The sequence below is a fragment of the Mauremys mutica genome, chromosome 6 (genome assembly GCF_020497125.1).
Source record: "Mauremys mutica isolate MM-2020 ecotype Southern chromosome 6, ASM2049712v1, whole genome shotgun sequence".
Taxonomy (NCBI): domain Eukaryota; kingdom Metazoa; phylum Chordata; order Testudines; family Geoemydidae; genus Mauremys; species Mauremys mutica.
In genome coordinates, this window is record NC_059077.1 from 94,913,741 (window position 1) to 94,940,200 (window position 26,460).

Consider the following 26,460-nt stretch of genomic DNA (forward strand, 5'->3'; position numbering starts at 1 on the left):
TTAAGTTTTCACTAGTGAAAGAGCCAGTGTTGTCATCCATTTAAAAAAGAAACAACAAAAATCAATGTTGATTTACATCAATATGAAAAAGATAAGATTTGACCAAGTGAATTTTTACTAGGTTTTCATTAAAAAAAAAATCTATCTTGTGGAAATACTATCCAGGAAGTAATAGTAGCTTCAGGTGAGTACAGTGTTAGTTATACAACATGGCAATAAATCCTCAACAGTAGAAATTCTGTGAATAAATAAAACCTAGTCCTAAGAATTTATGATGATAGGGATGGGTAGAAGGTTAAGATATATAATTTGCCAAATAGTAGGAAGACTTGCTAATAAAAGGTGACTTCACATGTTGTGGAGTCTGCAGGGACTCTTGAAGAACAGCATGGAATTTTAATAAAACTTTTGGTACAAGATTCCAAAGCTCATGACACATGGGTCTGCAGTTAGCATGGTAGCTGTACCAATCTCCATATATACAACTTCACCTTTAATCAGTGTGAACAGGATTTTTCTTCTTTTTGTACAATCTCATTTCCCTCAAACCAAAAAGCAGGTAGGGCACTTTCATGACAAGAAAGAGTGAAGTCTGCTGTCTGCAAAGGAGTCAACTGAAGTAATACAAAACCCAACTTTAACTAGCTGATTTTATATATATCCATACTAGAAATTACCAGTAACCAGTGGTTCTCAATGTTGAACATTCACTACATAAACAATTGTTAGTTATTAACTTAAGTCAGGCAGAAAGAATCAAGCAAAGTTACTGCACTTTATTCAACGTTTTCAACATCTGCTAAAAATGTACACATTTTGCACTAAACTAACAATACCAATTTTATCCTACCTAAAAGCTACTGTTCAGTTTTTTTCCTTTTGAAAAAAAAAAAAAGTATATTGACTGGTCCCTAGACTAGACATACATTTATTCAAAGGTAGCAGTAGATTTCAAAAAGACACTAACTTGTATTTGGCCCAAAATGTAAACTGTGAGAAAAAAGTATTTTGATGGTTCTTTTAAAATTCTAAAAAACATTTTTAAAAAGCCATTTCCCTTGCAATGTTTGTAACCCAACTATTGCAGCACTGGGAAATTGAAAGTGAAAACACACCAAACAAAGTTTTAATTGAAGAAGCTGAAAGAAAGGCAAGTAAACAAGCAGCATAAATAGTGAACAGTTGACAATGTTTTCAGAACATGCCAAACAATATGTAAAAATTATTTATACCAAGCAAGACTTTTCATCCTAAAACATGAGACAAACAGGAATAACTGTTACCCAGCTACAGTTTTTTTTCCCCCCTCAAGTTAGCTCAGATGTAACAGCAGAATAAGCAAATACAAGATTTTACTTTTACATTAGTATATAGTACAAAAATATAACTGTTCATAAAGCTTCTGTTGTACTAAGTTGTAACAAACTTAAGTAACTGATATCCAGCAAGTACATAAGGGCAGAGAGATACTCTGAGACACGTTTTTGCTCTCATACACCAACCTCAACACTACTCTATATGAACCAGCTCACTATAACTATACTTCTGTCTCACTTTCAGTTGTCTTAAATTATTAGCAGTTCAAGTTCTCTCTGCTCAGTGCAATGGTTATACATTGTGAAATGACTCTTGGACATTAGTATTCATTACTGATTATGAACAATTGTACTCAAATATCTTAAGGCACCTTTATTTCCTAAAATGGTATACAATTCCTCAACTGACACGTGAAATCATTGGCAAAAAGTTTATAAATGCCACAATAGTTTAGTTTTAAAACCCTAAATTAACAGATTTACTTTTCAATACAGCCCCTTTTTCTTAACAGTATATATAACTGCTACTTTGTTCCCCCAATGGAGAAAGGGGGAATGTGAAGTATCAGAATTCACTGGACATCTTCATGCAAGAAAATCCTCCCTTCACTCCTTCATTTGAATTAAAATTTATCCCTAGCAGTTACCCTTCCTTCCAACTTACAAGTCTGAATTGTTGTGCAGAGTGTAAAAAGACATCTTACACTGAGTCATATAGTAAAATGCCACTCACATTAACCATTCTTTTTAAACAGTATTTTCTACCACATATGATTGAGTTTTCTCCCAACTTTGAACAGAAGACAAACGAGAAATTCTGAAACTTCTTTGGAAAATCCGAGACAGCAGTTCTGTCAAGAATTTTCAGTGTACACTCTGAAAAGATAACTAGGACCAGATCAAGTACTATTGCTCTTCTTCCTCAGCTGATTTAGATTCTTTTCTCTCTTTCATATCAACAGGACTGTTAAGTTCCAGTTGCAATATCTCTAATTGGTGATATGCAAATCAAAGAATTCAACTTCATTCTCATGGCAAGTTTCTCACAACTGCTCTGGTCTCTTTACACTGCGTGAGAGCGCCAGAGTAGGACAAAGGGTACTTAGAAGCCTGTATTCGGAGAAGTAAGGATTCTCATCACAGGAACCGAGGAAGACAGCTCTAAGTCTGACTTCTGAGGACCACATAAGCCCTGAAATGAAAGGCATGCTGGGGGTGGGGTGTGTCAAAGCAAGGTTACAGCACACAGCACTGCAGAGATTCAGGACAACACTGCAGTGCACAGGGCAGTGCTGGGTGACAGTTGTATATTACAGGCCCTCAGCACACTAACGTATGTGAAGCATCATTCTAGGCCCAAGGAGCAGCCCAGGATCAGGAATGCAAAACTGCCAGGTTGAGACTCCAGAATGAATTTGCATCGCTAGTAGTTAGACGGGAGAAAAATCACATACTTGTAAGAGAAGCAGATTTGATCTGGAATCAGACTAGAAATACAGAACCCCATTTTTATAGAATCTGCTTGGAGTACAACCACAGTTTAGATAATATGGCATTTGTCTGCATGTTTATGTCTTGAATGGCAAAAGAAACCATAATTATTTACTTTTTACTGAAATGTTTATACTTTGAATTTATCCTCTTCACAGTGTCCCAAAACCGGCTTTGGTTTCTTTTTCACATAGCGATTAATAGTGTGCTTCATCATCGGTGCCACGCAAGCTGCATTTGGTGCAGGACCCAAGGAAGGGGTAGGACATAAAAGTGGCTTAACTTCCCAGTCCTCAAGTCAACTGGGGTAGGTTTTGTCCAGAGAGATAGCAGCCTCAGTGTTGCTCTCAGTTATGTCCAGCTGCAACAGCCCCTAAAGCACCATTGCAGCAGCTGTCAATAGCCAACACTCAGTTGCTCCGGTCCCCTCTCCCATCCTAGAGGCTACAAGGGCACAGGTCTTGCTATAGTGGCTCCAATCATTTGAGGATCTCTTGCACTAAGGACTGCTTTGAATCGGCTTTGCAATATCAGAGTTACACAAATTTAATTTAGTAACCTAAAATCTAGTGTCTTTAAATTACTTTAAATCTAGTGAGCTATTATTCCAAAATGAAATCAGTCAACCCATAATTTGGTATAATGGGATTTGTGTGTACTGTTTTAAATAAACAGAAGCATCCATTTTAGGATTCAGGCAACCCTTAAAATAGGGAGCATGTCACTAAAATGGAAGACAGTGCAATTATTTTACTTTAGTGATAATCTCTTCAAATAAAATTATAATAAATAAATTCACTTAATGCCAGTTTCAAGTGTAATATATGCCTACTAAAATATATCAAAAATATAATCTCTACAGTATGCTAATTCTTGCTACTGATGTTTTCCACATCACAGACAAACTTGTAGCATGATCACTATTGGTATTTTCTAAATTAGCAGCTGAAATCCAGATATAAGGAAAATATAAAAACTGAAAGCAGAAATGACTGTCCACTCTAATCTAATCACAAACAAATGCCTTCACGTGGTCTTGTGTGTAGCCAATACGTACACACCATTAATAGACAAAAAAGACACTAGTAACTTTGGTTTTGTGTTTCATATGATCAGACCTGTGAACAATTTAACATACTGAATCACAATGTTGATTTTTAAGAAGAAAACAACATTACTTTCTACTCCCTTGCATGACAGATTTAATAATACATTAGTTCAAACAAAGAAGCCTAACACAGCTGTACTGTTTTACCGTGTTTTGTTCACCCACAGCTTTCACTTAACTAACCAGATAAAACAGCTGAATACTAATGAGAGCAGACCAAAGACAAGAGTACAATACAAATAAGTGTACAAATGACCTTGTTTAATGGCCATTTACTAGTTTGCTTTCTGGCATGTGGAAGAAGTTGTCTTCTTTAAGTTTCAGGTGTTCTGGCAAGTCTAGTTTTCTATTAGCCTCTTCAATGTCATCTTGAATTGCTGAAATAAGTGTATCTGCAAAAGGAAAGTTGACAATTTATATTTAAAAAAAATTCAGACTAAATACTAAACCATACAATATTGAGAGAGTGCATGTGACCCACAAAAACCACACTGCTACCAGTGAACAGCTCAGGTTCAGAGACAATGTTCTTTTTAGAGCTGCGCAGAGGATGGAAAGCCCATATCACAAAGGATTTTGAGATTTGGCCTTGTTACTATTCAGAAAACCCAACATTTTCATAATTTCCCATAAAAGAGTTCCCAAAAAGTGCCATTTTCAGATCAAAACATTTTGATTTTGACTATTTTATTCTAATAGAAAAAAATGGGAAAGTTCTGAAACAAAAAATGTTGAAATGGAATGTTATCAGCATGGTTGAAACTCTCGCTTCTCCCACTTTTTCCTCAAATAAAATTTCCACAAAATGAACAGAGTTTCATACAATGTTTCATTTTCAGTGGAAATGCATTCTCAAATGAAAAATGGTCCCACCTAAGTTTTTCCAACCAGTGGTAAACATTCATTTTTAGTTAGAATTTTAAACCTACTCTTTTTAAACTGAAAGAGAAAAGTATAGACTTACTGCATATTTCATTAGAAGTGTGTTGAATTCTTTATACTAGATTTTTTTTGAAACTATGTCTTACTGTAGATGTAAGATTCAGGGCCAATTCAGGGGAGGGGAGACACTATTTGGCCTGGGCCTCAAGCTCAAAGGGGGCCTCATATTTTGTTAATTTTTTGGCATTTGATAAGTTTCACAAATTATTTTTATGCACATCCCTATTGGACCAAAATGTGATACGCCTCGCTCAGCTTATAGCTGCAACTTGAAGCAAATAAGAGATGTGATTTGGTAAAAAAAACAATTTTTTTTGTTAACCTCTAGATTTTGTCATATAAAAGTTATAAAATGTTCATAATATTAAATAAAAATATATCAGTTCTGATGGCACAAGATTAGACCATGATGAACGTGTCTCCTCAGATCAGCTGATTATATAAACAAACCACTACTAATGGCTGCTGCTAGATCAAGTGTTGAAAAGTAGAGAACTGTTACATTTTAGTGTCTTTATAGTTTTATATCTAGTTAATAATGAGGAATTCTCCTTAGCCATCTTCTTATGGTAGATGAAAGAGGTGACTGATTGGTTTAGCCCTAGCTTGGCCATCATCATAGGCTTTTGTAGTTTATAGGCCCAGATTCAAGGTGAAAATTTGTGAGGACGATTTTGTACAGTGAGTTTCATGAGGACACACATTTTAAATTTTTTTGACATTATCCCTGTCTGTATCCATGTCTGTGTGTTTTGTTTTCTGTTCCTCCCTCCCCCCCCGATAGATAGATAGATAGGTGTGTCATCTCTTTATCTTCAGCTCAGCCTCTTATATTATACCTTGCATGCTTGAGATTTGATTCAGTGATAAGGATAATAACCTGTCTGTTTCATTTTGTGTTCTTAATTAGTATTCCTTCATTTTAAGTCTTTTCATAGAATATCAGGGTTGGAAGGGACCACAGGGGGTCATCTAGTCCAACCTCCTACTTAAAGCAGGACCAATCCCCAACTAAATCATCCCAGACAGGGCTTTGTCAAGCCTGACCGTAAAAACCTCTAGGGAAGGAGATTCCACCACCTCCCTAGGTAACTCATTCCAGCCCTAGTGAAAGTTTTTCCTAATATCCAACCTAAACCTCCCCCACTGCAACTTGAGACCATTACTCCTTGTTCTGTCATCTGGTACCACTGAGAACAGTCTAGATCCATCCTCTTTGGAACCTCCTTTCAGGTAGTTGAAAGCTGCTATCAAATCCCCCCTCATTCTTCTCTTCTGTAGACTAAACAATCCCAGTTCCCTCAGCCTCTTCTCGTAAGTCATGTGCTCCAGCCCCCTAATTTTTGTTGCTCTCTGCTGAACCCTTTCCAATTTTTCCACATCCTCCTTGTAGTGTGGGGCCCAAAACTGGATGCAGTACTCCAGATGAGGCCTCACCAATGCCGAATAGAGGGGAATGATCACGTCCCTCGAGCTGCTGGAAATGCCCCTACTTATATAGCTCAAAATACCATTAGCCTTCTTGGCAACAAGGGCAACTGCTGACTCATATCCAGCTTCTTGTCCACCGTAACCCCTAGGTCCTTTTCTTTAGAACTGCTGCCTACCCATTCGGTCCCTAGTCTGTAGCAGTGCAGGACTCTGCACTTGTCCTTGTTGAACCTCATCAGATTTCTTTTAGCCCGATCCTCCAATTTGTCTAGGTCCCTCTGTATCCTATCCCTATCCTCCAGTGTATCTACCACTCCTCCCAGTGTAGTGTCATCTGCAAACTTGCTGAGGGTGCAGTCTACGCCATCCTCCAGATCATTGATGATTTCAGCATTTGTGTACCATTCAGAATTTGTGTACATGATTACAGTAGAAGATTTCAAGTATAGATAAGCTACTTATTTACAGCAGAATATTTCAAGTGTGGATAGGCTACATATTGACCAGATCACTATGAAGAGGAAATCTGAAAGTGATGCAAGCAAGAGATGGCAAACACAACTGAGTAAAGCAGCAGCTAAGAGCTCAAAAGCCAATAACTTCGTTTCTCAAACCTCTGGAAAACATACCTTACCCAACAAACAATACTACAGATAATGAAAATTCTGCAACTGCAACAGGTGATATTTTCAATGTCAATACCTGATCATGAGGACAATACTCAAGGAGGAGATGTGCCAACAGTAACAGATGCAGCAGAAGATCCTGTGTACAATTAAGAAATTCAGCAGCAACAGAAAGATGTAGATCTTACACAGTAAGAGCCATTCATCAGTACAGGTTTGACACTGACTGACACTGGAATTATTGACAAGAGCAATGCTGCCCAAATGCAATATTTTCTTCAAAGTAGTTGTTTTGAAATCGCAAGTAACGTTCCACGAGATACTAATAATCATGCTTTCCCTACTCGTCTGCTGACAGAAACTCTTCCAAACGGTGAGACCTGCACAAGAGACTGGTTATGCTAGAGTACAGAAAAACAATCTTTATACTGTGTACCCTGCTTCATTTTGACCAAAAGTGCTCCAAATGCATCAGTTCTCTCTGATCAATCAGGATGGAGCATCAACAGAGGTTGGAGGACGTTGAAAGACTGAATACCATCACATGAGAATTCAACGTCACACGAAGAAAACTATGTCACATGGAAATCAGCCAGTAGGGCAGCAACAGCTGAGAATTTACTCGACTGAACTCTACAGAAACTAATAACTGGAAAAAACTTCTTGAGTGCATCCTGAATGTCATCCTTTTTCTTTCTGAGAGGGGATAGGCTCTCTTTGGTTCCAGTCAATGTATTGGTGATCGTGCAAATAGAAACTTTCTAGGCATAGATGAGCTTCTCAGCAAATACAACGCACTTTTATCAGAGCATGTTAAACATTCGAGAATCACAAGAAAGCCAAAAGCACACGCAAGTCCATTATCTCTCCAAATGCATACAAAACAAGTTTATTGAGCTATGTGGGTTATTCATACAAACAACAATTCTTGATGAGATTCGAAATTCCAAGTATTTTTAAATCATTGTTGATGCCATTCCAAATTGTTCTCACTATGACTATTGACTACTATGGTTATTTGATATGTTAAGATTGTAGACAGCTCAAAATTTTCAACTGCAGAAAGGTTTATTTTGTTTGATAATTTCATGAGAAAATCTGGAAAAGAAATTGCAAGGAGGCAATTACTTACTTTGGAACTGTTCAGCAAATCTATAATCTCAATAGCAGTCCACAAAGGTGGGAAATTCTGAAGCAATATCTTCCTGTTTCACTGCATGGAATGTCCAAAACTAGATGGTCTGCATGGACTGATGGTGTTCAACCAGTTGTGCAGCATTTGAATTCAGTGATAAAGGCTTTTAATGAGCTTGAATCTCTGGGTATGTCTACTCTACGGGATTATTCTGATTTTACATAAACCGGTTTTGTAAAACAGATTGTATAAAGTCGAATGCACGCGGCCACATTAAGCACATTAATTCGGCGGTGTGCGTCCATGTACCATGGCTAGCGTCGATTTCCGGAGCGTTGCACTGTGGTTAGCTATCCCATAGTTCCCGCAGTCTCCCATGCCCATTGGAATTCTGGGTTGAGATCCCAATGCAAAAACAGTGTCGCGGGTGATTCTGGGTAAATGTCGTCACTCAATCCTTCCTCCGTGAAAGCAACGGCAGACAATTATTTCGCGCCCTTTTCCCCTGGATTGCCCTGGCAGACGCCATAGCATGGCAACCATGGAGCCCGTTTTGCCTTGCCACTGTCACCGTATGTGTACTGCATGCTGCTGACAGACGCGGTACTGCAGTGCTACACAGCAGCATTCATTTGCCTTTGCAAGGTTGCAGAGACGGTTACCATCCCTATTGCACCATCTGCCATTGTAAATTGGTGATGACAGTTATCAATCGTTTTGTACCGTCTGCTGCTGTCATGGGTGCTCCTGGCTGGCTTCGCTGAAGTCGGCCGGGGGCGCATGGACAAAAATGGGAATGACTCCCCGAGTCATTCCCTTCTTTATGTTTTGTCTAAAAATAGAGTCAGTCCTGTCTAGAATATGGGGCAAGTGTACTAGAGAACCAGAGAGCACAGCTGCTCTGGGTCAGAGCCCCAGAGATCCTGCAGAAATGATGAGCTGCATGCCATTCTAGAGGGTGCCCCTGCAACACCACCACCTGTTGCTTCCCTCCTCCCCCAACCCTCCTGGGCTACCGTGGCAGTGTCCCCCCATTTGTGTGATGAAGTAATAAAGAATGCAGGAATAAGAAACACTGACTTTTTAGTGAGATAAAATGAGGGGGAGGAAGCCTCCAGCTGCTATGATAGTCCAGGCAGTACAGAATCTTTTCTTTAGACATGAAAGGGGGGGGCTGATGGAGCTCAGCCTCCAGTTGCTATGAGGAGGACTGTTACCAACCGTTTTGTACCATCTGCCGGGAATGACCAGGAGTCATTTCCATTTTTACCCAGGCGCCCCCGGCCGACCTCACCGAGGCCAGCTGGGAGCACTCACGGGATGATGATGAAGACGGATATCAGTCATATTGCACCATCTGCCACCGGGAAGGGGATGCTGGTGTTCAGCACTGCAGCACCCTGTCTACCAGCAGCATGCAGTAGACATAGGGTGACATTGAAAAAAGGCGAGAAATGTTTTTTCCCTTTTCTTTCGGGGGGGGGGGGGGCAGAAGGGTGTAAATTGATGACATATACCCTGAAACACCCGGGGAAATGTTTTTGACCCTTCAGGCATTGGGAGCTCAGCCAAGAATGCAAATGCTTTTCAGAGACTGCGGGATAGCTGGAGTCCTCAGTACCCTCTCCCTCCCTCCATGAGCGTCCATTTGATTCTTTGGCTTTCCGTTACGCTTGTCACACAGCACTGTGGTGTGGACTCTGTATCATAGCCTGGAGATTTTTTCAAATGCTTTGGCATTTTGTCTTCTGTAACGGAGCTCTGATAGAACAGATTTGTCTCCCCATACAGTGATCAGATCCAGTATCTCCCGTACGGTGCATGCTGGAGCTCTTTTTGGATTTGGGACTGCATTGCCACCCGTGCTGACCAGAGCGCAACGCTGGGCAAACAGGAAATGAAATTCAAAAGTTTGTGGGGCTTTTCCTGTCTACCCGGCCAGTGCATCCGAGTTCAGATTGCTTTCCAGAGTGGTCACAATGGTGCACTGTGGGATACCGCCCGGAGGCCAATACCGTCGAATTGCGGCCACACTAACCCTAATCCGACATGGCAATACCGATTTCAGCGCTACTCCCATCGTCAGGGAGGAGTAAGAAATCAGTTTAAAGAGCCCTTTATATCGGTATAAAGGGCTTTGTTGCGTGGACGGGTGCAGGGTTAATTTGGTTTAACGCTGCTAAATTTGGTTTAAATGCGTAGTGTAGACCAGGCCTCTCAATTTCACTGCACAGGCTCAAACTGAACTTCAGTCTATTCAGAAGCACATGTCCAAATTTGAATGCATTCTGACATCATCTTTGTTGATGAAGCTACTTACGATGATCCACCAAACTAATCTGGTAACTAAAGCAAACAATGCTACACTTGCTGTTGAGAGGGATAACATTGAAAGTCTTATCAATGAACAATGGGATGAGATCCTGAATGAGTCCAAATTAGTAGCACAGAATATTGGCATTTCATCTGAGTTTTCCACCAATCACAACTTACCAACTGAATCCGATGCCGAGCAGCATTATAGGGTCAATGTCTTCCTTGTCATCATTGACTCTATTCAATCAGGTCCTGTACATCAATTTGAGTCACTGCGACTAATTTGTACCCTTTTTGGGTTTCTTTGGCAGCTCAACAGACTGAGAAATGAAGATCTACTTTCTACAGCTGAACAATTTCAGCAACAGTAAAACAATGAAATCTCAAAAGATCTCAGTGATAAGGTCATCTTCCTCAACCGAATATATCCCATGAACTTTAAATTGGATTGCAAGCCAAAGGATTGCTTCAAGCAATACTCTAACTTGGACTCTCTGATATCTAATATCACATCTGCACTGCACATTTTTGTCAGTTTGCCTGCATTAGTGGCTTCAGGTCAACGCACCTTCAATGTGTTGAAGCAGGTAAAGAAATATCACCATTCAACTATGGAACAAGAGCGTTTGAATGGGCTCACCATGCTTAATATCAACTGTTACATTGCACAAAAGCTAGATTTTTTCCCCTCAATAATTAGTGCATTTGCACAGAAAAACACTAGAAGAGCATTTGTTAAATAAAAAGACTATTCAAATTATGTCTCACTTTTTTTGGTGCCTTATTTTGTTTTCATGTGATGTTATTTTTTATTTTTATTATGGCTAGGGACCTCAAAAGCTGGAAGTGGCCCAGGCCTCTCTGGACCTGTGAGAGGGCCTGGTAAGATTAGTAGCATTAATCAAAGGAAATATTAACAAGCACTGATGGTTATTTTAAAAAGCTACTAAGTTTGAAAGGACAAACTTGAAATTTAGTCAATTTCAGATGAGTGAAAGGTACTTTCAAACCCTCCATCTGTCCACAAACCACCTGCCAGTTTCAGCTTTAAAGCCACTTTAATGAAAGCTTCTTCCTCCCCTTCAGCGTGCATCCTTCACACCTTTTGGGGGTAAATCACTGACTATAAAGGAAGACATTGAGACACACAGTGCTTATAAGTGCATAAAGGATAGCTGAGAGAAGTATTTTCCCTCAACTCCCAGTTATACTAATATAAGGTATTACTAAATAGTAAATACCAGTTTTACAGAACGATTTAAATTAACCATGTTGCTAATGAGATATTCACTACCAAACCTAAGTTTACCAAAACAGGATGTACTTTCTGCTTCCATTAACATAATACTTGGTCTTCTATGAAGTAGTTTTATATAGCCTCATCCAACTTCTAATCACTTTGACGGAATATACAGATTCTACTAAGTGGGCATCCAATATTGCTACTGCATTTACCAGTAAGCTAATGGAAAGTACCATCTGACTTTTTTAACAATGAAAAAATGTACATAATTACAAAAACCTTTAAAGCTGCACATCAATAAAATATTGATGCAAAAAAATGTGTTTTTTAAAAGAAGGGGATTTACTGGCATAAGACATATAAAAACTAGGAAAAATGTTTCAAGTAGCAGTTCTGTAAGGCAACTTGATGCTTTACTGTACCAGTCATAGGCAAGTCAAGTTTCTTTCCTCCAAATGTCAGAGATTCCCACTGTTTGAGATTTAAAAAGGGTAGGTTGCCCTCTACAGAAGCTAAGATACAGACTGTAGTGAGAAACAGCCAGGTAGAAATCACAAGAGGCAGATGTTGAGTGAGTATTAACAGTTACATTGTCAGAAGGAAGTGAATGCCAAAGACTAGCCAGCCAGGCATCCAGTCACTCTTAACGTACATTGGAGCAGAGAGATTACAACATTCCCTAACGAGAATATTAACTAAAACTTCAAGTATTTGGATGTATGTTGATACCACTTTCTCCTTCTTACAGAGTGTGCCCTTTTCTTGTTTCATTATAATGAAAAAGGACTACATGAAGGTGCTTTTTGGACACGGCCCCCTCCCCCTTTTTTTTAAAGTATCTTACAATAAAATCTTGTTTTTCCAGGGTTTTTCCTAGAAGTTTCTTTGGAGGATCCAATGAAGTTGGGTCAGAGCGGTCTCCGCTCTTAAGTGGGCAGATGGTAGTACGAATCTTTAACAAAGATCTTGACTTCTCTTTGCTGAGCATTGGAGTCAAATGTGTGTTAAAAGAAACTGAATAATAAAATCCTTTCCTCTGTCATTTTTAAAATTTCATTTTTTTTGGTACATGTAAAGGCTTAATCTGAAAACAATGCGCATCTGGAAACAGTGCTGCATTATTGTCTTTAAAGTAATTACCAAAACTAGGATCCTCTAAGGATTTCTGCACTAAAAGGAACAGAGTTTTCCAGGCCAGAAGGGACTAAAAAAAAAAACAACAACAGTATAACACCCCATCATTTCTCTATCAATCCCATAACTCTGATTCATAAAGACAAACCCTAGTATGTGCATAATCTGGACAGGTTTACACAATCTGGCACAAGACACATCTAATGGGCGTTGAGAATAATTACTTCCAAGGCTTTTCCTTCGGATACTGTGCAGCACCGATAACAGTAGGAACAATTAGTAAAAAGCCCCTGCTGAAAAGACACCAAAGTGAGAGATCACCATTACTTCCACTGTACTCTGAAGAGGAGTAAAACTGAAATGTGAAGCCTCTCCATTTGTTACAAGAAGCAATCACACAAAGGGTTGGAATCTACCACCTGATGATATATCAGATTTGCAACTCTCACAACATAGGAGGTTCCACGGCAAGTTCTATATTGAAGAGCCAGACCAAATAATGAGGATTCTGTTTGGACTACCAATTCTGAATAATCAATTTAGATTGTGTGAAAGAGCTGTTCTTCAACAGCTCAGATTCAGAGAGAATTCAAGGTTCTGGGAGTGATATCACCCTGGTAACCCAAAAAAGAATAATTCAGCCAGGAAACAGATGTGCAAGGTGACACAGCTTGTAAGTATATCTGTTTTCTATATTTCTTGATATTCCTTAATTATTTTTTTTTTAATATCAGAATACTAAAGCCCTTTTTGTTGCATTCAACCTACCATAGCAAGCAAAGACCATATTTATGGTTTGAATGATCCACTTCCAAAAGCAAATTTACTTAATCATCAAAAGTGAAATGGAACACAGGACGAAGGCAAATCTCTGGTGGCAGTAAACTGCATAAACCATCAATTTCAGGCTCAAAAAATCTTCATAAACAAAAACTTTTAGGGAAGTCTTGATACTTACCTAAGGAATCAAAGTTTTTTTCTGGTCTGATGTACCCAATAATGACTATACTGAGAATTTCACCGTAAAAGTCTTCTTTGAATGTGTGGATGATGTGCGTTTCCTAAAGAAAAAGAAAAATAACTATAATAACTGTTTTGTTTATGTTTTCTCTGTTTCTCAAGAAGTTTAACCCAAGTTACTGTTACCAACTACAAAGAGGAAAAAAACCTGTTTTATCCCTGCCCCACATCTTAAAGTTCAGTAACTTAATTTAACATTTACCTGACAGAAAACCGTTAAAGTACAATAAACTGAGCATCTTTGAAACTTCAGTAAGCACGACAAGAGTCTCAACCATTAATTTCATGCTACTATGTCTAAAGAACTACAGCAGGGTAGGCAACCTATGGCACAGGTGCCGAAGGCGGCAGGCGAGCTGATTTTCAGTGGCACTCACAATGCCTGGGTCCTGGCCACTGATCCGGGGCGGGGGGGGGGAGGCTCTGCATTTTAATTTAATTTTAAATGAAGCTTCTTAAATATTTTAAAAACCTTATTTACTTTACATACAAAAAAATAGTTTAGTTATATATTATAGACTTAGAGAAAGAGACCTTCTAAAAACATTAAAATGTATTACTGGCACATGAAACCTTAAATCAGAGTTAATAAATGAAGACTCGGCACACCACTTCTGAAAGGTTGCCGACCCCTGAACTACAGTATAGTCTACATGCTCATGTACACTTGAGCAATGCCCAGGTTTTTTTAATATGAGGTTTGTACTCAATGTATTGGAGGGCAGAAAATGGCTGAGAATCACTTAAGATGTGAATATATAATTTTAAGTTTAAAAAAAAACAAACACTCCTGTATAGTTTCTGAATCAACAGCTCCTAAGTTAAATTTAGTCCCATAATCCTTCACCTTTATCCTAAACATAGGATATCTTTAATACATATTAAATTTGAATTTGTTTCCATTTAGATGGCTTAACACAAACAAGAGAGGAAACAAAACATTTTTCTAGTCCTCTTAAATGTATAAGCAAAAACGAGTCGTCCTTGTGCCACCTTAGAGACTAACAAATTTATCTGGGCGTAAGCTTTCATGGGCTAAAACCCTCTTCATCAGATGCATGGAGTAGAAAATACAGTAGGGTGGGTATAAATACACAGCACATGAAAAGATGGGAGTTGCCTTACCAAGTTTGGGGGGAGGGGACGGGCAGTGCTAACGAGCCAATTTAATTAAGGTGAAAGTGGCCTGTTCTCAACTGTTGACAAGAAGGGGTAAATATCAAGGGAGGGAAAAATCATGTTTGTAGTGCTAATGAGGCCAATGCAATCAAGGTGGCCAATTTCAAACAGTTGACAAGAATGTGTGAGTATCAGCAGAGGGAATTATTTTTTGTAGTAACCCATCCACTCCCAGTCTGATGGTGTCCAGTTTGCAAATTAATTCTAGTTCTGCAGTTTCTTGTTGGAGTCTGTTTTTGAAGGTTTTTTTGCTGAAGAATTGCCACTTTAAAGTCTGTTATTGAGCGTCCAGGGAGACTGAAGTGCTCTCCTACTGGTTTTTGAATGTTACAATTCTTGGTCTGATTTGTGTCCATTTATTCTTTTGTGTAGAGACTGTCTAGTTTGGCCAATGTACATGGCAGAGGAGGGGATTTTAGCCCATGAAAGCTTATGCCCAAATAAATTTGTTGGTCTCTAAGGTGCCACAAGGACTCCTCATTGTTTTTGCTGATACAGACTAACAGGGCTAACACTCTGAAATCTTAAATACATCGAGTACCTCATAATACTGTTAGTATGTATGACTGAATTTAATGTTTCTTGAATCAAAGAAGCACATGCAATTAAATGAGGAGCTAGCTGAACTAGCTAACAAGCACGACAATTGGAACAAAGCACTTCATTTCTCAAGCAAAATCCTCATTTAGTTATGTCACTAATCGGCATTTAATCTACACACACTAAATCCATTGTTCATATCTAATTAAAGGAAATGTATAGCTAAGCGTCATCATAAGACATGCCAGATACAAATGACCCATAAGCTCCTCGAGTACCTTCAGGTACATGGTAAGCAGAAGAGACAAAACTGAAATGACTGGGTCACAGACATTCTGCACAAATTTCCATTCCTATTGAAGTTAATTTAGAAGAATATTATGGGTAAGAGCTTGAAATTTCACAAACTGCAGCAGCTACAGTGTTTTAGCATGTGGAGCTATGTGTACTAGCAACAAATGGATTCAACAATTATATTTGTCTTTGCTTACCAAATATGTTTTTATATCAAGTTACTCCTACACTCCGCATACTCCTGCAAGTGTACTATAGAGCTCTGTTTTACCTGAAAAAGCTTTTAAAATACCACTGTTCTTACCGCTGCTTGAAGGTTTTTATTTATTTATTTTTTAACTGGTTAGTGTGAGAAATTTCTTAAGGTGTTTTGCTCTTCAAGAGCAGGAATCCTACATTTATGAAATTATTAAGACTAGGAAAACTACTTATGATTTTAATTTTTTACCATCATTGTCAAAATTCCTACTACTCACCCACATTTCATATCAGGTTTCAGAATTCTAATGTAGTAAACTGCCATCTAGCTCTAGATTATTTCCATCTTTGAAATCGTTTCTTGAATTCTGAAGAAATCATGTATTATTTGAGAAGCGGATTTTAGGGATGCTTTTGCTTCTTGCACATTTGGGAACTGAATGAAGATTCTAAAGAGAGATGAAAGAGTAGCAGCTGGAATAAAACTTGGGGCAGGGGCTCATGCCTAAATGCCTGTGATTTCAGAATGCCGAAAATCCAACTAGTTTTGCTGGTTCAGGCTAAGGAGCCAGGACCCAAGAGAAAAAAATCCTACACAGATGATGGTATAATTAGAGGGCATGGGACTTTGTTCTTGATAATATTTGAATTCGTTTTTAGTTTATTATACTGATTCTGCATAAGAGGCCATAATATAACATACACCTCTACCCCGATATAACGCAGTTGTGGGGAGCAAAAAATCCCTACCGCGTTATAGGTGAAACGCCGTAATATGGGGTAGCAGTGGCAGGGCTGCAGCAGTGATGGGGAGCCCCAAGCCCTTTAAATCACCAGCAGACCCCCACTGCTGCAGTCCCAGGGTAGCGGCAGCAGGGCTCCAGCGGTGATTTGAAGGGCCCTGGGCTCCCCGCAGCAGCCGGAGCCCCGCTGCTACCGCACTATATGCGAACCTGTGTTATATCGGGTTGCGTTATAGCGGGGTGGAAGTGTATATGGATTCCATTACTGATCAGAGAACATAATGGAAGAACACCGCAAATTATGTAAAGAAATCTATTAAGCCATACTAATTTTTCTTTTATTTTGAAGTGCAGTTATACTCTGAAAAATAACAGATGTCATTAGGTTCTTACTCATTTATCCTATTTCCGTGTCTTTTATAATCTAATGTACTCACTTTACTATTTAAGCTTACGTTTATTTTAACTGGCAGCCTGACAAGGGGCCTGTAATCAGCATCAGAATTTAGCTAATTTAACTGATGATGCAAGAGGTAAATGGGAACATGTCTTATTCTTCTATGGCTGCATGAATTCTGTCTACTAAGAGATTCTCCTCTCAGTGTGTAAATATAAGACAAGTGCCACTGTTATGACTGGAAATGTACTATCTAAATCCCATTCATTCAGTTAATGGAGCAACTTCCGCTCCTCTTAGTCAAGCCAGTAGTCTAGTTAGTTTATTACTACGGCTCTCAAACTTTTTTTTACTGGTGACCCCTTTCACATAGCAAGCCTCTGAGTGTGATCCCTCCCCCTTATAAATTAAAAACACTTTTTTATATATTTAACACCATTATAAATGCTGGAGGCAAAGCCGGGTTTAGGATAGAGGTTGACAGCTCACGACCCCCCATGTAATCACCTCGTGACCCCCTGAGGGGTCTCAACCCCCAGTATGAGAACCCCTGGTTTATTATAACCAAAATACCACATAAAGCAGAATTCTTACCACTGATTTCTTTACATTCTTGTAGTATGGGTTCCAACCTATACTCAAAACCATTTTATGCACATCTCCATTTCCAACACAGGCCCACCCATAGTATATACCAGTGGAGATATCAGATGGAAAGCTTTCAACGACTTGCTCAGAGAAGTTAGCTGCAAATAAAAGTGTACATTATATAAATTAAGTGCTCCATAGTACAGTAAACTGCTTAAAATGTATTTAAAAAACTCTACTCATATCATTTAATATTAATGACACAATGCTCCACTTAATACAAGTATAAGCAATAGGAAAAAACAGCTTAATAGCCGATTAGCACACTGGCTGTGTAAGATATCCAAGATACCACAGAGTTAGCAGATCTATGGAAAACATGGTTCCAAGTTATTGTGTAGAAATGACCTTGTATACATTAACCAACCAGGCTGAATTCAATGCTTTTAGCACAATCAGAGAACATGGCCATAGTCCTATTTGCACTACAAAGGGAAGCCAAACTGTAATGAGGTCAGGGTACCGCTGTGTTGAAAGTCTCACACACAAAATAATCATTAAAGTGTACCTTACAGGTACCTATCAGTGGTTTGAGTGTATACTGCCTTTCAAAATGGTTAGTTAAAAAAAAACTCAGATGCTAGAAGACCAAGAAACAGCATTAAGACTGCACTTATAAAACAAATCACCCAAGCTACTTGTCAGAGAGCATTCCTTTACTCTACAAACAATCCTATTCTCTCCATCTTTTCCATCTCTGAAGAGCTCTTAATAAAGAGGTGTCAACACTCATTTAGGCTGAGTGTATTACAGTGTGCAGTGGTGCATTACTTAAGCCTGCCTCAGAGTCCGCATCAAACAGTTCACATAAGCCAGTATACACCACTTTCACACTGGTAAAGCAGTGACCTCTGTTTGGTGCTACGCCTTCTGGGGGCATATCCCAGGGTTCTTAGCACCTCACCAAGTGGAACGGCTATAGGAATTGGTTTGTGGTATACGGCAGGAGAACTCATCTAGCCTTCCTAGACTCTTGTGCAGAAGTAGTTTAGCCTGCCACGTTTAGCTGAGGCACTTCCTCCTCTACACAAGCCTCACCTCTGTCCACTATAACCAGGGGACAAGCCATGGATTCATTAGATGAGCTGCTCCTGTTTGCAGGAGAGTTATTTATGCAGTGGAGTGGTGAGTTGCTGGATGGCCTTTTGGAAGCACTTTCTGAGATGCAGAATGTGGCAGGACTATGAAGCCAATTCATTCATCACAGAGTGGACAGACATGATGAATGCTGCAATAACTGAAGATTCCCCATGTGTAGACCAGCACTTCTGGTGCAAGAGAACTAGCACAGTGTGATGGGAAGGTTGTCCCAACCCTCCAGCACCAGACCACTCAATTGAGGGAGTCCTTACCAATGGAAGCAGGTTGCAATAGTCCTTGGGAAGCTTTCTACCCCACACTTCTAAAGGTCATTGCAAAGTAGTTCAGTGTTGGCTGAAACCTGTTGGGTTTGTAGTAGTAGAGATCTGAGCATTAATTAACATTGTAATTTACCAATGAGCAGTGGACATTAGAAGTGTGTCTGAAATAAATAGCGTGCTTTCAGAGCATGTTGTTCCCAAACTGCACTGCAGCCACTGATGGCAAATCTGTGCCCATACTTTGCTTGCCAGAAAAAGAAAGAAAAAATGTCATCTGCAAAGAGTACTTCTCCCTAGTTTTGCAGGCTTTCATTAATCACAGAGACAGGTCCATGAAAACCAACATGGGAAGTATGGGAAAAATGCATAGCACCAGGGTGCTTAGGAGACCTGGCATTTACCTGTTGGGAGAAGCAGGGCCCTGACTCTCTCCTAATTACATTGTTATCAACGGAGTGTCGACTCCCGCTGTTATTTTGGAGGACCCCACCAACCTATTCCTGCCAATGCTTATGACACCACACCCTGACTTAAGAGAGCATGGTAAGAGAATTACCGTAAATTACATTCTTAGCGGTTGCAGGGTAGTGGAGTGCACATCTGGCAGACAGAAGGCAAGATGGTGCTGCCTACAAAATCATTTGGATGCCAATGCCATCTATATGATTGTGACCCATACATCTGCAAAGCTAAAAAAGTATTTTTGAATGGAGTGGTATCAAGACACTGCTGGTCTGCAGGCCTAGTACAGGCAACCAGAAAGTGCACCTACCACTGAGGCTGGATCAAGGTGGGCAAAAAATATAAGCATCCAATTTAGGAGTGAAGGAAAATTACCAGGACCCTGGGCTGGTGTGATGAGGCTTGCTAGCAGCACAGTGGAATCCCCCCTCCCCCTGCCCCAACAGTATCCTAATAACAGACACAACAATCAGAAGCAATGAGGTCCAGTAGTGACTTATGAACATGCTGCCTGGAACAGTACTTTGCTAGTCAAGGTATAAGTCTACATCATATCAGTGTAATTGAGTTACTAAAGAGCAGTGTTTGCTAAGTATACAGGCCTACCAAGCATGAGAATAAACTTTTAAATATTTCGCATGGAATATTTGCAATGGTAGTTTGAAAGAGCTACTAGCAATGTGTTTTAATTTGTTCCCCTCCCCTTGACATCCATCTTGGATCACATATGGGTGGGGAGTAAGGGGTGGAGGAAGAAGAAACTGTCTAGAAGATGTCTTGGTTTCAGCCCTCAGCCAAAGCTAAGCACACCCCATTACATACACCATCCTCCACAGTGATAGTTTTATTGGTCTAACCCAGAAATCCTTCCCTCTTAGAACAAAAATTCTCCCTGCGACAACAAATATGGCAGGCAGCACTTACAATGTTGCAGATTCAAACCTGGCCCTGCACATCTCCTTCAGGCTGTTCCCCAGGTCCAACCCCAAATAAGTCCTTGGACTATGGACCCAGGATGTTCACCAGCCAATCTGGCCAAGTGAGCTGAACTAGGGTTTTCCGTTTTGTGGTCTGTTCCTGGTATCCATCATGGCCCCATTCGCTGGCGTCTCTGCCTCCCTTCCTCCAGTCTGATAAGAAGACCATCTGGATTCGGAAGGATGTCATAGGAAAGAGTGGGCTCTTCAGTGGCAAATGCCTAGTCCAACTCCTCACAGAAGGAGTATTTAGATGCAGAGGGCACATTGCCTACCTACCGTTTCCATCTTTGCCCTCACAAATACAGCTGCTTCAGGTGTATTTGCTCCCTACACTGCACACCAGTGTGGCAGACACTCACTTCTGCCAGACTCTTCCACATAATCTTAATGGTGGATATTTCTGGAGCTCTTGTTAAAATTATGGTCCTGAGCGTACTCACACCAGACATTAACTAGAACCTCAGTGTGCAACTCGGGCCAGCTAGTGGCATGCTGGAGGTAGGCCATCTTCTATGCTGTTTGGCAGAGCAGGCCATGTGTAAAATGAGGATTAATACCACAGTGCAGCGATGTGAACTGCCAGTAGCTTCTCATGCATAGAGGGAAAGCAGTAGGAAGTAAGTAGATAGAAAGGCCAGAATATACCGCTATAGAGAATTGTGAGACTGGTAGGGGAGGACTACCTAGACCAGGGGTGGGCAAACTTTTTGGGGCAAGGGCCACATCTGGGTGAGGAAATTGTATGCAGGGCCGGGGCAGGGGGGGTGGAGTGCGGGATGTGGAGGAAGGGGCTCAGGACAAGGGATTGGGGCAGAGAAGGGGTGCAGAGTGTAAGAGGGGGCTCAGGGAAGGGGGTTGGGGTACAGGAGGGGTGCGGAGTGCAGGATGGGGCTCAGGGCAGGGAGTTGGGGTGCACGGGGTGCAAGGTGCAGCAGGGAGCTCAGGGCAGGTGGTTGGAATGCACAGGAGTGCAGAAAGGAGCTCAGGGCAGGGAGTTGGGTGCAGGAGGGGTGCGAGGTACAGGCAGAGGGCTTAGGTCAGGAATTTGGGGGGCAGGGGGCAGGAGGGGTTTGAGCTCCAGCCCGGTGCCGCTTACCTAAAGTGGCTCCGGGGTGGCAGTGGCGCACACCAGGGCCAGGGCAGGCTCCCTGCATGCCTGCCCTGTCCCCACGCCACTCCAGGAAGTGCTGCGGCCCCTGGGTGGGGCGGGGGGGGCAGAGGGCTCTGCGTGCGCACATGGAGCCCTTTGCCTCCCGGCCCAGGGGCTGCTTCTGAGAGCAGCACCGGGCCCGCAGCACCACGAGGGGTAATCCCGCGGGCCGGATCCAAAGCCCTGAAGGGCCGGATCCGGCCCGCGGGCCATAGTTTGCCCATCCCTGACCTAGACTCAAAGTCAGGTACCCGTGCCTTTGCTACCTTCACAAGGCAAAGTGGGTAAATCACAGGTCAATGTGCAACCTGACTCATACCCCAGTGGAGTAAGCCAACTCCAGACAAGTCTAAAGGCTTTGAGTGTGGATGAGAGAGGATTTGGGCCAATACAACACAAGACAAGATGCAGAAAAACTGCAGTGTAGGTGTGCCATTAAAGAAGTTCACATTTTATGTTTTATTACCTGGTCTGGGATATGAATTCAGGACTTCATAGACTTCCTTCACTACACTTCCTGATATCAGTGGGAGATTTGGATAGAAATCAAGATCAAGGTATTTATTCCTTACTTTATTCTCACAATCAATATCATTCATGGCTCGTCCACACAAAGGAGTTGATTGGTTTAAATTAAATCAGTCCAGTTAAACCAGTGCAACATGAAACTGATATGAAAGTCAGTGCAAAAACTGGTAGCAGTTAGTTTAGATTACATCTAATTTTTATAGACCCAAGCTAAACTGATAAGCCAAGTTTCAACTGACATAAGAGTGGCCATATACTTGCACCAGTTTAGCTAAATTGGTTTAAAATCATTCTTATATTTATAGCAATACAACTGTGCTTAAAGACCAAGCCTTGACGAAAAATATATACTCCCCTTTGTGCCAACCTTACTTCTGTCCTTTGTTTCTTTTCCTTCCTTTGTTATTCTCCCTCTTCCAGGTTCCTCCGTTTACGTTTCCTTTTTTGCAGCGACTCCCAATTCCTACTCCCTGTTCTAGACTAAGGGCTTGTCTATACTTATCGGGGGATCGACAAGTGGCGATTGATGCATAGGCTGTCGATTTAGACCCAGATCGCTCTCTCGTTGACTCCTGTACTCCACCGGATCGAGAAGAGTAGGGGGAGTCGATGGGAGAGCATCCTGTCAACATTGCATAATGTGGATCCCGCGGTAAGTAGATCTAAGCTACGTCAATTTGAGTTACACTATTCACATAACTCAAGTTGCATAGCTTAGATAGAATTTCCCCTGTAGTGTAGACAAGGCCTAAGATATGACAGCTTTGTAAGGAAGTTTGAAAAAAGCCTATCCTCACTACACATAACTGAAATGCAAATGGCTGCTCAAATTTCAGTATCTTGCTAACCTGATAACCAGAATATAAAACGAGTTAGAATAATTTTTGTTCATGGTGAATTTCTATTTGCATTGTATATTTCAATCCATTTGTTCAAAGTAAACAGCACAAATTAATAAACTGAATGATTTTAACCTGACAGGATATTCAGTGTACAGCTTAATATTTTAAAGAGATAGGCTGAAACATTTACCAGAATGCTTCTGTGAAACTGCTTTTGGTATTTTTAGCATTACGTCCTGAAGTCTGTGCTTTAGAAGTGACATGAATATACGGTAAAGCACAGTTGTTATTCTTGGCTAAATGACCTTGACTGATTTCTGTGATGCAAATTTTTTAGTTACTGATTGAGACCAAAACATCAATGTAACGTTTTCAAAACATGCAAGTATTGTCAATTTGTACAGGAGCAGCAGCTGAACACTGTGATAGCCTTTTAGTAAGTTTAGGAATTCATAAAGCATTCTTTCAAGACCAATAAAAGTCACCAAATAAAATAAAAATGTTTATGGTGTTTAGCTTAAAGGACTTCCTAGTTTTATGTTACAAAACAGAATGACCTTCCCCTCCTTGCCCCCACCCCCAATACAGGAAAGATCTTACCAGCCCTAAAGCTCAGCAATGGTACAGAGACCCAGAAACTAAAGGGCATGTCTACACTATGGGCACAACACCAGCACAGCTGCAGCTATGTGAGTATAGTGTAGATGTTTCCTACATCAATGGAAAGTTTTTCCACTGATGTAGGTAATCCATCACCCCAAGCAGCTGTAGCTAGGTCAATGGAAGAATTCTATGCCTGGGGTTAGGTCAGCTGAACTGCAGCATTCAGGGTGTGAATTTTTCACACTGCTGAGCAACATAGCTAGGTTGATCTAAATTTTAAGTGCAGACCATGGCTAAATCAGAGAAGCTATCACTGATTAACTGTAAAACTCCAACTCAAAGTGTTACAAATGAAGAGGCACTGTCCATCGCTCTGCTTTATGTTTCCACATGAAAGATTAATCAGCTTCCTTTTACCTGTATACAGTGATACACATAGTAGTGTTGCATTTCTCCAATTCTAGTTTTGCTTTCACAACACTATACATTTTTCTTCTTGACAAGCTAATTCTATTAGCTTGTTACTGGGAAGTTAACTTTTCTTTATCACAAAAAAGGGAGGTAACCACAAAAGAAAAGCATCTCCCAAGTTGAAGAAATAGAACAGGGCCCCACAGAAGATGTCTATTTTTAATCCCTCACTATACATCTGAGTGTATGTGGGGTTTTTTGTTTTGGGTTTTTTGGGGGGGGGGGAAGGGGGTTAGAACACATGGGGAACCTTTGTTTAGGTAAGACACTTTCCCCGCCCGCAGGAATCCTCTGTATCACAGTCCAAGTGATGGGTAGCTGGGGTGAATTCCAAGTTCCGTTTAAATCAAATAGTGCCATGATTTCATCCCAGCTTTCTGAGCAAGCTATTTTGCAACTCCTCCTTACCTATACACATGCACTCATCCCAATCTCTAAAGAAAACTCTTTCCCTCCATCCCACAAATCCTGCAACTAGGACAACACTTTTTAAAAAGCAAGATATCATACCCACTAATTGCTACTAATTTGACATTTTAAAAGGGGGCATTTCGGATGCAAACCTGTCACCAATTTGTGCTGGTTCCTAATCATTGCATTAAGCTAGCATGGTAGTAGGGATCATGTAAAGCAACAAAACTATGCTGCTGAGTGAATCACAGATCTTCTACGGCAAACTCTAAGAAACTAGCCTGTTGCCAAAAAATGGTTAAAAAAATGACCCCGTTAAAGTGATACCTAAAACAGTTTAATTACTAACATTAATTAAATAATCTCTTTTCATCATATTACAAAAAGCATGACTGACCTTGCCTACATAAAAGAATTTTTGTAAAACTTTCCATTGCTGCCAAGCCTGGTTCAGTTTCTCCAGTATTCACAACACAAGATGCTTAGTGTCCAGACACTATTTGTGATCAGCACTGGAAGTAATAATCTAATTCTGTTTAAGGCACGTTTACTCAACATGGAGATTAAAAATTGGTGGCATGTCTATGCCAGCTCTCCCAATGTTCCTAACACAAGTGGAGCTAATCAGTGTTAGTAACTGTGGGAAATAGTTACAAGATTTCCCCACGGTAGGCTGTAGACAGGCTGCCTTAGTTCACGCTAAACAAGGACTCTAAACATAAACAAGGAGAGCGTTCAGCACCGGTTCAGAAGAAGTGGTGCTGTAGTGAATTCGTGTGTTATTCAAGCCAAGTCAACGTTGCAGCTTTTGATAAGATAGTCAATGTCAGTTGGGGTGGAATTTTTTTTTTGGGGGGGGGGCAACATTTCTATATCAGCAGACCTAGAATAGACGCCGGTGTATAAAAACTCTTCCGCTGAAAGAGCTTATTTAGCGCAGGGTATCAGTATAAGCTAAACGCACTGACAGTCTGCGGGTATATCGACACCGGCAACCTTCGCCTGCTGCTAAAGCGAGGTGTGTGTGTGGGGGGGGGTAATTTTCAAACAAGGCCCTTTGTGCACTGCTCCTGCTGGGCCCTGGGTTTGCCCACCCGCTCCGCAGGGAGGCCCCCAGACCTCAAGCGAGCTGCCTGGCTCCCGCGCCATCACCGAGGCCCTGCCCCAGCGGTGCGCGGCGCCCGCCGGCCCGGCCCGGCCCAGCGCTTTCCGGGTCACGCGCCGAGAGAGGAGATTCGCTTCCGGCTGCTCCCAGGGCCGGCGGCAGAAGAGCCCTGGCCGCGCTACCGGCCACCCACAGGGCAAGGAGCAAGCGCGGCCGGCGACCCGGTGCTGCAATATCAGTGACGTCAGAATGGGCGGGCCACCGACGTCAGGGTTACTCCCCCTCCGCAGCCGCCGCACACGGCCCCCCCCCCTCCCCCAGGCGGGGTCTCGGCGCCCCCACGCCCCGGGAGGGGAGGGGCTGGGTCACAGCTCGGCGCGAGCCCCTAACACCCGACTCACCGGTGGGGATGCCCAGCTCCTTGGAGCCTCTGCCGAAGCCCCTCACCACCTCCCCCCGGCAGAAATAGGGCAGGTGCCTCATGGCCGCGGCAGGAGCAGCCCGGCCGCCGGCGCAGGGTCGATGGGGGCGAGGGCGGCTAGCTCGCGAACCGACCCCAACGGCCGCCAGCAGCGACGGTTCCCGCGCGGGCCCCTCCTGAGCGCTGCGGCTCTGTCGTAGCGCGAGGCGGGCTGCTGTCGAGTCGACTAGCCGGCTTTGAACGCCCAGACGCCGGTGCGGAAGGGACGGGCAGGGGGCGGGCGCCAGCCGCCACCTCCTGGAAGGTTCCAGTTTCTCCGCCATCGAATCTTCCGGATTCCCCCGTGAATGGACTCGCCCAGCCGC

The 26,460-nt window shown here is 41.6% G+C and overlaps 1 protein-coding gene across 1 annotated transcript; it reads right to left on the reverse strand.

Annotated features, from left to right (window-relative positions):
- Positions 1 to 761: 761 nt before the first annotated feature.
- On the reverse strand, positions 762 to 26,460 carry RFK (riboflavin kinase). The gene is made up of 4 exons (XM_045022115.1): positions 26,076 to 26,460; positions 17,708 to 17,859; positions 13,701 to 13,803; positions 762 to 4,307 (listed from the first exon to the last, which is right to left on the reverse strand). The coding sequence occupies exons 1-4, from the start codon at positions 26,416 to 26,418 to the stop codon at positions 4,177 to 4,179; spliced, it is 729 nt and encodes a 242-aa protein (XP_044878050.1). The 5' UTR covers positions 26,419 to 26,460; the 3' UTR covers positions 762 to 4,176.

Coding starts and splice junctions, on each gene's coding strand:
- RFK (XM_045022115.1), bottom strand. CDS start 26,418: ATGGCGGAGAAACTGGAACCTTCCAGGAGGTGGCGGCTGGCGCCCGCC. Junction 17,860..26,075: donor GGAGCTGGGCATCCCCACCG/GTGAGTCGGGTG, acceptor TTTTATTTGCAG/CTAACTTCTCTGAGCAAGTC. Junction 4,308..13,700: donor AAAAAACTTTGATTCCTTAG/GTAAGTATCAAG, acceptor TTCCTTTTGCAG/ATACACTTATTTCAGCAATT.